Raw genomic sequence first — 12177 nt, forward strand, 5'->3', positions numbered from 1 at the left:
TGTCGGCCATGTTGTTTTCCGAATTGGATCTCAAAATGCAATATGCATAATATAGGCACCAAGGGCAACATACATATGAAATTTCAGAAAGATCCCTTTCAGTACTTTCTGAGAAATAGCGATAACAAACTTCAATTGTCAAAATCCAAGATGGCTGCCTGTCGGCCATGTTGTTTTCCGATTGGACTCAAAAAGCAATATGCATTATTAGGCACCAAGGCCAACCTACATATTAAATTTCATAAAGATCCCTTCACTACTTTCTGAGAAATAGCGATAACAAACTTCAATTGTCAAAATCCAAGATGGCTGCCTGTCGGCCATGTTGTTTTCCGATTGGTCTCAAAATGCATATGCATAACTAGGCACCGAGGGAACCTACATATGAAATTTCAGAAAGATCCCTTGAGTACTTTCTGAGAAATAGCGATAACAAACTTCAATTGTCAAAATCCAAGATGGCTACCTGTCGGCCATGTTGTTTTCCGATTGGTCTCAAAATGCAATATGCATAACTAGGCACCAAGGGGAACATACATATGAAATTTCAGAAAGATCCCTTCAGTACTTTCTGAGAAATAGCGATAACAAACTTCAATTGTCAAAATCCAAGATGGCTGCCTGTCGGCCATGTTTTTTTTTGATTGGTCTCAAAATGCAATATGCATAACTAGACACCAAGGGGAACCTACATATGAAATTTGAGAAAGATCCCTTCAGTACTTTCTGAGGATTAGCGATAACAAGAATTGTTTAGGGACGGAGGGACGGAGGGACGGAGGGACGGACGGACGGACGGAGGGATTGACGGACCACGGACCACGGACGCAGGGCGATTTGAATAGCCCACCATCTGAGGATGGTGGGCTAAAAAGTTAGCCAAAGTTCAAATCATGTAAAAAGTTCAGTAAATTAACTGTACACCAAAATAAACCTTGATGCAAAATGTCAGACACAGTAAAACTAATTACATTGTAACCTGATTTGTGGGCAGATGAACACACAGATATTTAGGGTAACAAAATATGCCTCTTACCAATTTGTTGTCAACATAAAAATCCTTAAATCTCCCTTTAAGGATAATGTAATTGTATCAAATGAAAACCTGTATGATGAATCACACTATATACACATTCCATTTTCATATAGTGGTAGAATTTTTTCCCAACCCAATTCCAAGTTTCTTAGAAAATCATAATACAAATGCACTATTTTGGTTTGGTTTATTTTGTTTAATGTCCTATTAACAGCCAGGATCATTTAAGGATGTGCCAGGTTTAGAGGTGGAGAAAAGCCAGAGTACCCGGAGAAAAACCACCGGCCTACGGTCAGTACCTGGCAACTGCCCCACGCAAGTTTTGAACTCGCAACCCAGAGGTGTCGGGACACCTTGACCGTCGGCCAACGCAGCCCCAAATGCACTATAATAATGTTGTTCAAAAATATAAATGGAATACATACGCCCACAGGCAAGGTGAGGAATGGCACAGCTGGGCGCTCACAGGCAGCCATAAATAAAACCAATAAAGATGCAAATAAATCCAATGCATAGAACCAATGGTTGTGTGCTATCTCATAAGCAGGTAGTGCATCATGACATCTTGGGTGAGTGTTGTATTTGTCATTGTTTTCTCCTTCTTGTAAATATATTGCTGCTTCGTGGTAGTTCAGTTCCCATATCTTTTTGGTGTTGTTCCAGACCTCTCCATTAACTGACGACGATGGGAGGTCATAACCCATGTTACCAGCTTCATTATATATGTCACTGACATCATCTCCTTCATCATCTGTAACAAAATAAGCGATTAAACATTGGCATTGTCTGGTTTTAACTTTGACATAGATATGAGTCTAGAGTTCATATCAAGTTATTAACTGTAATCTTTGTAAAATATTGTTAATGAGTAACCGATTGAAGAATTGTTTTGCACTGCTGTTTACAATGTACCATGTAAATATATGGACTGTTGGTTGGAAATTCATGCCAAGTCCCTGTGTATTCTGATCTTGACACCATATATAATATGTATACCTTATAACAGCTATAATTAACAGTATACCAATATACCAGTCACATACTATATAGTGACCAGATATATTAGCTGCAGTTTTTCTGATCACTCATGATCAGTTTTAGAGGATTATATAGGGAATTAAGTGATGTCACTAAGTGATGATCACATGTTCATGATCATCATAAAACATTTTAAGCTGAAATTGATGTGATTTTGATGCTCAAACCGGATCACTTTCCACAAAAAGTAACTTTAACTCTACAGTCTAGTGTTTACATATATGTATTAATGGAACTTAAAAATGTTCCCCTATGTTCAGACAGGAAGAACATTTTCAGCATCACTGGTCCTTTGGGCAAGTTTAGGTTCAAAAGTACTTGCCCAAAGGTGAAACATAGTGGTCCAATTAAACTGAATTAGTAGTATCTTCAATTACTCTAAGGGACAGGTAAAAATTTTGAAAATGTTTGCACTTGCCAATCAGGCAAGTTGTCACCAGTATTTAAATTTACTTGCCCACAAACCAAATCTACTGGCCTCAGGCCATCGGACCTGGGTTTTTTCTCCCCCTGATGTTTTATCATTATAATGAATGAACACTTAATATATATGTTATGTACAATATCACTGAACATTTAGGTCAATTTATTAGTGAGATGTGGATACACATACATTTACAAACATTGTCATTGTTATTATGTACTTCAATTATATTTACTTTTGAGTCTGGTATCAGACTTGTATATCAGGGAGACTCGAATGATATATACGTGTCTGCTGGTATGGAGGGTCAGAAATGAACCTAACTGTATCACAGGTACTTGAGGACATGATTATGATGTTTTTAATTTAAATGTTACATTATAGACGAGTAAATTATTGTATAACTATTATAAGGCCAATGTACGATATATTTTTTTACAAATTAAGCATGCGATTGTAATACAATAATTTCCTCGTCTATAATGTAACATATAAATTAAAAACATCATAATCATGTACACAAGTACCTGTGAACTTTATCATCTTTTTAGTTCTGTAAAGAACGTCAAACTCGCCTGCGTCGAAACACCTGTATGGTAAATATATTTTATGAGGCTAAGGCAATGTCACAACAAACAATTAAATCAGTTATATTTTTGTTCACATAACATTGCTTAAATTCTAATGAACTAAACATAAACCTTCGTCTCTGTGAATACTGTCTTCAATTCCTAGATTTAAAAGTTGGTCCTCCGAAGTACCCGCCATATTGCTTTCCACCCATCGATTCGGAAGTCCTTTGATATTTTTATATTTAATACGATCAAGGTAGATGAGTGTCGATAGTAGGAATTGACCTTAGTTCTGGGTCAGGTCATACTTCATATTCTTCCATAACAACAAACATATTATTACGCCTCTGTTATAAACAAAACAATTATCAATATAGGTTATCAAGAAATCAATCATAGTTTTTAATATTTCTTCTTATTTCAATCAATGTTTATATGATATAAAATTACAAAATTAGTATAACTAGCGACGAAAATTAATGGACTACTTGTTGCTAGTGTAGTAGAACTAAACAATGAACATGTGATTTGGTCAAGAATATGGCGTAAACGAAAACACCGAGCGCCGAAGGAAGCATTTAAACTGGTTTCTATCATCGTTTGTACTTTGTAACAATGGAAGTTGTTACGACCTAACGGTAAAAAGTCATCTTACTGCTTGCGATAAATTCAGGATAACTATCACTGATAACCTACTGTACAAAAATAAGGAATAGGATTAGCCTAATCTTCAAAAATGGCGGCAGCTGGTATCCAGAGTATGGTGGAAACACTTCCAGTGGAGCCAACTATACAAATAAAGTTGCAAATGCCACGTCCTCCAAAAGGTGTTCCTGGAGCAGGCCCCAGCAAAATGAGGAATAGACTGAGACTTGACCCTTCAAGGGCTTTGGAACCAGCCAGGAAAAAGATTGCCACAATTGAGGCACAAAGAGTAATGTCGGTATTTGAAGACACCATCCACAGGATTGAAATGGTCAGTATACTGCCGTTCTTATTGAATAGCATTGACCGATTCCGTGTCAGTTTGGGGGCTGAGCTAGCAGGGCATTTGGAAAACCATCAAGTAATTCAGGAAAGTTATCAAGAAATTAAACAGCAGCTTGATATTCAAATAAGACAAAATCGCAAACAGAAAGTTGTAACTCGTCCAAGTACAGGGGGTTCCTATATGAGCGAGGGAAGAGCTGACAGTCAGTACAGTGGAGATGATACTACTGCTCCAACGATGCCAACAGAGGAAAGTGAGATGAAGGTTGACAAGGGCATGGATGTATTTGACGAGGCAGAAGAGGATGCACAGAGTGATCGTCAGTCCAGCTCTCGACAAAGTGATGTTTCAAACATCAGTGCGGCTAGCTTTAACAGCACGATTGGTAGAACCATGAGAAATTTGAACTTGGTTGCTCAACAGCTGAGTACATCTTGTAAAAATATCATTCGATGCTTTCAACTCAATACTGCAGCAATGAAGACCATTATGAACCAGGCAAGGCATCAGATTCCTAGTAGCAATCAGTCATTGATTCAGTATTTAAATGAACTTAAAGAGATACTTCTGAATAAACTACTTACAACTCCAGAAGAAGAGAGCGAAAGAATGGATTACATCCAAGAAATTTCTTTGAGAGAGAGAAACAATGCTGCTATCATTGAAAAATTGGAAGAAGAATTGAGGGCTGCTATGGCAGATAAGGACGAAGAGGTACAGGTTTTAATAAGAATAAAGTAAAACAGAAAACAGAAAAAAAATAAGAACTAAAATTATATGTTTCATCTGAATGTTTGAGATAAAAATATGTAAAAAAATATATAAGCAAGCACTGGAATTCACTGCAACAACATTAAAATGTGTTTGACAGTAATTAATTTGATATATAATTTACATAATTGATTTGTCAAGTTTGCTAAACGTTTTGATTAATGTTTCACAGATTGGTGATTATCTACTATAAATATGAGATAAGTTGCTGTAAACTTTTTTATATTACCCAAATCATATAGATCAAAAAGAAAAATGATGTCATCAGAAGAATCCAAGCCGATCTGCGCCAGATAGAGAAATTCTCTGAAGAGAACATGAAACGAGTCCAAACAGAAGCTGAGAAACAGGAAGCTTCTGACATCAAGACAAGTGATGGAAAGAAACAGAGGCTACTTCAGGAGCTGCAGCAACTGAAGACCCAGAATCAGAATATGATTACGGAGCACAGAGAAAGCGAACAGGATTTGAGAAGAGTGTGTATTATGTACATTGTGTACTAGGCATGGCTAAATAGTACACATAACCTGGTAGTAGTCCAAAGAGTTTCTGACTGATATGATGTCTTTTGTCATAGTTGATAATCAGAATTCCTTATAAAAAAAAACAAAAACAAAAATTATAACCTGAAGTGAAGCAACTTACTTATGGTGGCCAGTAGAAAAAAAGTTTTTCTATTATTGTATAATTGGGGAACTATTAATTATATTCAAACTTACTTTAATTCCAACCCATGCATGGGTTTATGTTAAAAGGAGTTCTGAATATTGACTGTGACGCTGACAATAATGATATCACAGATACTGTTGAAACCCTCTGGACTACTTCCTGGTAGTAGCACGTAGATATTTCGATTAGTGGCACTGGGCTGGTCTCCCTTTACTGGCACTCCTCTCACTAAAAACCTTCACAACTTTTCCTCAACTATTCCTGCTCTTTCTTTATATTAGCATCATATAATATCACATATTGTAAAATAAGAAGATTTCTAATTAATAACATTTGATAAAAAATTCTCAAAAATTTTAGTTAGCATTTTATATATACATTCAAGTCAGTAATTGTTTTAATAATTAAACAAGATAAAAAAAAGAGCTACAAATTAAATGATTTACATTCAGTATCTTATAGTAAAAAAAATGTGACATTTCCAAAAGGAAATTTATCTGTTTTTTGTTGTATATGAATAAAATAATCTTGAAGTTGAAATTGCTTTTGAAACTCGTGCACATTTTGGCACTTTTGATGTTGATATTTTAACTAGTTATCTGTTCTATCGTCACTCTTAAAAGTAAATTATATACATTTTAATCCTACCATTTCCATGTATCCTGTAGTGTAAAAATATATTCTTGAACTTTTTGAAATTCAAAATGTTTCTTAGCGTAAGATCAATCTCTGACTGGGAAATTTCCATAGCATAAATTATGTCAGAATTGATGACAAAAGAAAAAAAGAAAAACATATTAGGTCACGATATATTGATAAGATCTGATGGAAAATCAATATTTAGGAATCCATGTGTTTCTTACTCAAAATTTTAATTTTCTACTTCCTACATTTAAATTATCCTATGTGTTAACTTATAGTTATAGTACCTATTGTAACTTATCCTATGTGTAAACTTATACATAATGTAGTAGTTTATAAATCCTACATGTAAACTAACAGTACCTATATTATGTGTAAACTTATAGTATTTTATCCTTCCGACGTGTAAACTTATAGTATCTTATCCTACAGGTAAAATTATAGTACCTATCCTATGTGTAAACTTATAGTACCTATCCTATGTGTAAACTTATAGTACTTATACTATGTGTAAACTTATAGTACTTATACTATGTGTAAACTTATAGTACCTATGATATCCTATGTGTAAACTTATAGTACCTATGATATCCTATGTGTAAACTTATAGTACCTTATCCTATGTGTAAACTTATAGTACCTATGATATCCTATGTGTAAACTTATAGTACCTATGATATCCTACGTGTAAACTTATAGTAACTATGATATCCTACTTGTAAACTTACAGGACCTTATCCTATGTGTAAACTTATAGTACCTTATCCTATGTGTAAACTTATAGTACTTATCATATGTGTAAACTTATAGTACCTATCATATGTGTAAACTTATAGTACCTATCCTATGTGTAAACTTATAGTACCTAACCTACGTGTAGACTTATAGTACCTTATCCTACGTGTAAACTTATAGTACCTATCCTATGTGTAAACTTATAGTACCTTATCCTATGTGTAAACTTATAGTACCTTATCCTATGTGTAAACTTACAGTACCTATATTACGTGTAAACTTATAGTACCTATCCTATTTGTAAACTTATAGTACCTTATCCTACTTGTAAACTTATAGTACCTATCCTATGTGTAAACTTATAGTACCTATCCTATGTGTAAACTTATAATACCTTATCCTACATGTAAACTTAGTTATAGTACCTTATCCTATGTGTAAACTTATAGTACCTTATCCTATGTGTAAACTTACAGTACCTATATTATGTGTAAACTTATAGTACCTATCCTACTTGTAAACTTATAGTACCTATCCTATGTGTAAACTTATAGTACCTATCCTATGTGTAAACTTATAATACCTTATCCTACATGTAAACTTAGTTATAGTACCTTATCCTATGTGTAAACTTATAGTACCTTATCCTATGTGTAAACTTACAGTACCTATATTATGTGTAAACTTATAGTACCTATCCTACGTGTAAACTTATAGTACCTATCCTATTTGTAAACTTATAGTACCTTATCCTATGTGTAAACTTATAGTACCTTATCCTATGTGTAAACTTATAGTACCTATCCTATGTGTAAACTTATAGTACCTTATCCTATGTGTAAACTTATAGTACCTATCCTATGTGTAAACTTATAGTACCTTATCCTATGTGTAAACTTATAGTACCTATCCTACGTGTAAACTTATAGTACCTATCCTACGTGTAAACTTACAGTACCTTATCCTATGTGTAAACTATTACAGTACCTTATCCTATGTGTAAACTTATAGTACCTATCCTACATGTGTAAACTATTACAGTACCTTATCCTATGTGTAAACTTATAGTACCTTATCCTATGTGTAAACTTATAGTACCTATCCTACGTGTAAACTTATAGTACCTATATTATGTGTAAACTTATAGTACCTTATCCTTTGTGTAAACTTATAGTACCTATCCTACGTGTAAACTTATAGTACCTATCCTATTTGTAAACTTATAGTACCTTATCCTATGTGTAAACTTATAGTACCTATCCTATCTGTAAACTTATAGTACCTTATCCTATGTGTAAACTTATAGTACCTATCCTATGTGTAAACTTATAGTACCTTATCCTATGTGTAAACTTATAGTACCTTATCCTATGTGTAAACTTATAGTACCTTATCCTATGTGTAAACTATTACAGTACCTTATCCTATGTGTAAACTTATAGTACCTTATCCTATGTGTAAACTTATAGTACCTATCATATGTGTAAACTTATAGTACCTTATCCTATGTGTAAACTTATAGTACCTATCCTACATGTGTAAACTATTACAGTACCTTATCCTATGTGTAAACTTATAGTACCTTATCCTATGTGTAAACTTATAGTACCTATCCTACGTGTAAACTTATAGTACCTATCCTACGTGTAAACTTATAGTACCTATCCTATGTGTAAACTTATAGTACCTATCCTATGTGTAAACTTATAGTACCTATCCTATGTGTAAACTTATAGTACCTTATCCTATGTGTAAACTTATAGTACCTATCATATGTGTAAACTTATAGTACCTATCCTATATGTAAACTTATAGTACCTATCCTACGTGTAAACTTATAGTACCTATCATATGTGTAAACTTATAGTACCTATCATATGTGTAAACTTATAGTACCTATCCTACGTGTAAACTTATAGTACCTATCCTATGTGTAAACTTATAGTACCTTATCCTATGTGTAAACTTATAGTACCTATCATATGTGTAAACTTATATACTACCTTATCCTATATGTAAAATTATAGTACCTATCCTACGTGTAAACTTATAGTACCTATCCTATGTGTAAACTTATAGTACCTATCCTATGTGTAAACTTATAGTACCTTATCCTACGTGTAAACTTATAGTACCTATCCTACGTGTAAACTTATAGTACCTTATCCAACATGTAAACTTATAGTGCCTTATTCTACATTTAAACGTAGAGTACATTATCATACAAGGTACATGAAAACTAATATTATCTTATCCAACAAGGTACAAGTAAATGTATAGTACCTGTCTTACTTATATATGATCTCGAATATTGTTGTCATTTTATTCCAATACATGCTAGGTTTCTTAACCAAATGATGCATTGAAAAATATGAAAAAAGGAAAGAAATAGATATAAACATACATTTCTTTTTCACCGAAAACAAATATGAATTTTGTACTTCTTGGTTTCCTGAAATGTATAAGTACACTTTCCTTTGATACTCTATTATTACAGTTTACAATTAAAAAAACAGTAAGGAGTAGTGAACTACTGCATCCTTATCCATATATTAGAAAAATCAATTTGAATGTTTATAATAAACAAAATGAAATAAATGGTATATAGACTTCAGGAAGTAACCAAATTAACCGATTTCTGATGTTAAACCGGTTCCAGTGTCTGCGATATAGCCCCAGCCCCCCACCCCAGTGCCACATTTCCTATCACTGTGCCTATGTAGCCCTGCACTAGAATCTCTGTACTGCACAATCCTGCTCACTTACTGTCACTTTGGTTCTGGAATCCTCATGTAGAATCTGGCTCTTCTCTTGTATGCAATAGTCTTGTACATTGTTCTATTAATAGTCAAATGTAGTATCTTTATATTATCAATGTGCATCTTGATGACTTGTACAGTTTCAAATGTCAGCATTCAGAATACTATTTAAAATAATTTTTATCAACTAAAAAAATATAAAAGACACATTATTGCAATGAACTTTCTGAAATAATGTAAAGTAACAAAGTGTCTTTGTCTATAGTTATCTGAGTGAATGGTTAGAATATTGAGTGAAATATGAATCTTTTCATCAGTTGAGCGTTTTTCTTTTTCTTTTTGTGTGATAAAGTTCATGAGTAATTATATTCAGCAGTAAAATAAAATAAGGGCTTTTTATGTTCTAATTATACAAGTGAAATTTACAGAAAAAGTTCAGAGTGGAGTCCCAAGTGGAAAACTTGATACAAAAGTTTGATGCTGATATGACCGAGAGACAGGTAAAAATCTGATATCTTTTATATATGTAGATGATATGACCAGCATCCAACCAGACTCATTTTCACAAACATCTGTTATTTTCAAGTATTGAAGTCTTGAAATTATCTTTACAATAAACATATCAAATTTTTGTCTGAAAGTATATGATTATTATTTTTTTGTTACTTTGGAATTATTTACTTGTATTAAAAAGAAATTCAAAGTTGTTTTCTTTCATAGTTCTTATTGCAACAACAAAGGGTATCAAAAAAAGTTGAAGATTTTCTGCAATGATTTCAAAGTACTTTTTTTTTCTTTGAAATTATATACATTGTGGTGTGTTACCTAATTTCAGAACGAGTATGAAGAGATTGATGCTGAGTATACAAAGGAAAAGAAACAGCTACATGAGTTGGAGGAACGGTTTAAGACTCTAGAGGATGAGTACCAACAGATAATGGAGGAACGACGTGTAGCTCGTGAGAAACGTGAGGCTGCAGAGCGTGACATGTCCAACATGGTGAAGGCTGCCACCACCATTCAGGCATTCTGGAGGTCATTCAAGGTCAGAAAGGCGCTCAAAGGACGCAAGAAGAAGGGTGGCGGTGGAAAGAAAAAGAAATAGACACCTAGAGATGAAATCAGATTTGATGATAAGATTTGATGATGAGTTAAATTGAAAAATGTAAACACCTAAATCAAGTTATATGTTTGATGACAAAAATATTCATTAAATCAGGTTTATACCCAATGTCAGGAATTAACAGTAAAAATAAAATAGAAAACTGAGTTTGTCAACTTCACTGGAGCACTATAAAATATGCCGTTTGATATAAATGAGGTAGGGTCATGGAACATTTCCTATGGAATAAGAACTTCCACCTTCAAGAACATTAATTATGTATGACGCACCCATCTCCAAATAGTGTTGATATCTTACTTTTCACAAAAAAATCATACATCAGTATTAACATTTAATAGTTGCATTGTCCAGATTTGCAGTTTACAATTTTTCATCTTTAATGAAATCCCGAAGGATTTCTTTCCAGTTCAAAGTATATTATATAATATAATAGTGTGATGTTTTGTGTTTCTAAAATGTGACAGCCATCCTCAGACACAAGATCTCTATAGGACCACTGGATGTTAACATCAAAATTTTTGAGTCCTATATTCTTTTTTATATTGTTTTAATGTCATCACTTTTATCAAATGTTCACTAGTACAGAAATTTGTATGCAACATTTTAAAACAATGATGATTATTTTGTTCAGTCTAAGCTATGGAATATACCTAATAATGTGTGTTTGTTTGACATCCCTAATGTGTGTGTGCTATACAACAGCCATCACCATTTCCAAAACCAGAGTAAGCGGTACTATTCTGTCAGACCTACCATTGTATACATTTATATTGTACATACACAAAGGATACAGGAGAACAGGACCTGTTTCAATAGGAACACTAGTGGATAAGCTATGGTTGTTCTTGTTTTCATTGACTGTGATAATCTTATTTGTTATGATTTTTGTAAATATTTATTAGAGATATATGTATAAACATATCATAGACTTAGGATTAGTTAATTGATATCTTGAAAGCAGAATATAATTATATGGTATAATGTTATATAATTCAAAAATATGTACAAGATTAACTTAAATTTGTTGCCTTGAACTAGAAGATAAGTTTGCCCAATGTTCCACATGTTATTTCTATTACTGTCCATTGCCATGGAATTCTTTACAGTTTTAACAGAATGTTCCACCCGAGTACCAAGATTTATGACATTCTTAATATGATGTCCATCCGTCCAAAATGTGTGCTCTCAATAAACATAAAATTCTATTACAGTCTTTAGTTGATTATTTTTGCTGAAGTTTAAGGGCTATTTCAGTAAATTATTGATCCAACAGGAGGTTTGTCAAACAGCTACATATTTGTAGGAACCACAGGTGATTTAATTAAAACAGTATCGTATCATAAATCACATGGTTTCCAACATCCACCATGCATTGTCCTGGGTTTATTTTTTTCCTCCAGCAGGATATTATATTTTA

The 12177-nt window shown here is 33.2% G+C and overlaps 2 protein-coding genes across 2 annotated transcripts; one reads left to right on the forward strand and one right to left on the reverse strand.

Moving 5' to 3' along the window:
* Nucleotides 1–1461: 1461 nt before the first annotated feature.
* LOC117319688 (two pore calcium channel protein 1-like) lies at nucleotides 1462–3281 on the reverse strand (the record flags this gene model as incomplete). The annotated part of the gene is given in 2 exon segments (XM_033874451.1): nucleotides 1462–1787; nucleotides 3200–3281. Coding segments are annotated over 2 exon segments (393 nt in total), but the record flags the coding sequence as incomplete, so codon positions are not given.
* A 305-nt stretch (nucleotides 3282–3586) lies between these two features.
* Nucleotides 3587–11970, forward strand: LOC117319687 (dynein regulatory complex protein 10-like). The gene is made up of 4 exons (XM_033874450.1): nucleotides 3587–4775; nucleotides 5075–5308; nucleotides 10066–10137; nucleotides 10473–11970. Exons 1-4 carry the CDS (start codon nucleotides 3807–3809, stop codon nucleotides 10740–10742), a joined length of 1545 nt encoding a protein of 514 aa, XP_033730341.1. The 5' UTR covers nucleotides 3587–3806; the 3' UTR covers nucleotides 10743–11970.
* Nucleotides 11971–12177: the final 207 nt, after the last annotated feature.

This window comes from Pecten maximus, unplaced genomic scaffold (genome assembly GCF_902652985.1).
Source record: "Pecten maximus unplaced genomic scaffold, xPecMax1.1, whole genome shotgun sequence".
In the NCBI taxonomy this organism is placed as follows: domain Eukaryota; kingdom Metazoa; phylum Mollusca; class Bivalvia; order Pectinida; family Pectinidae; genus Pecten; species Pecten maximus.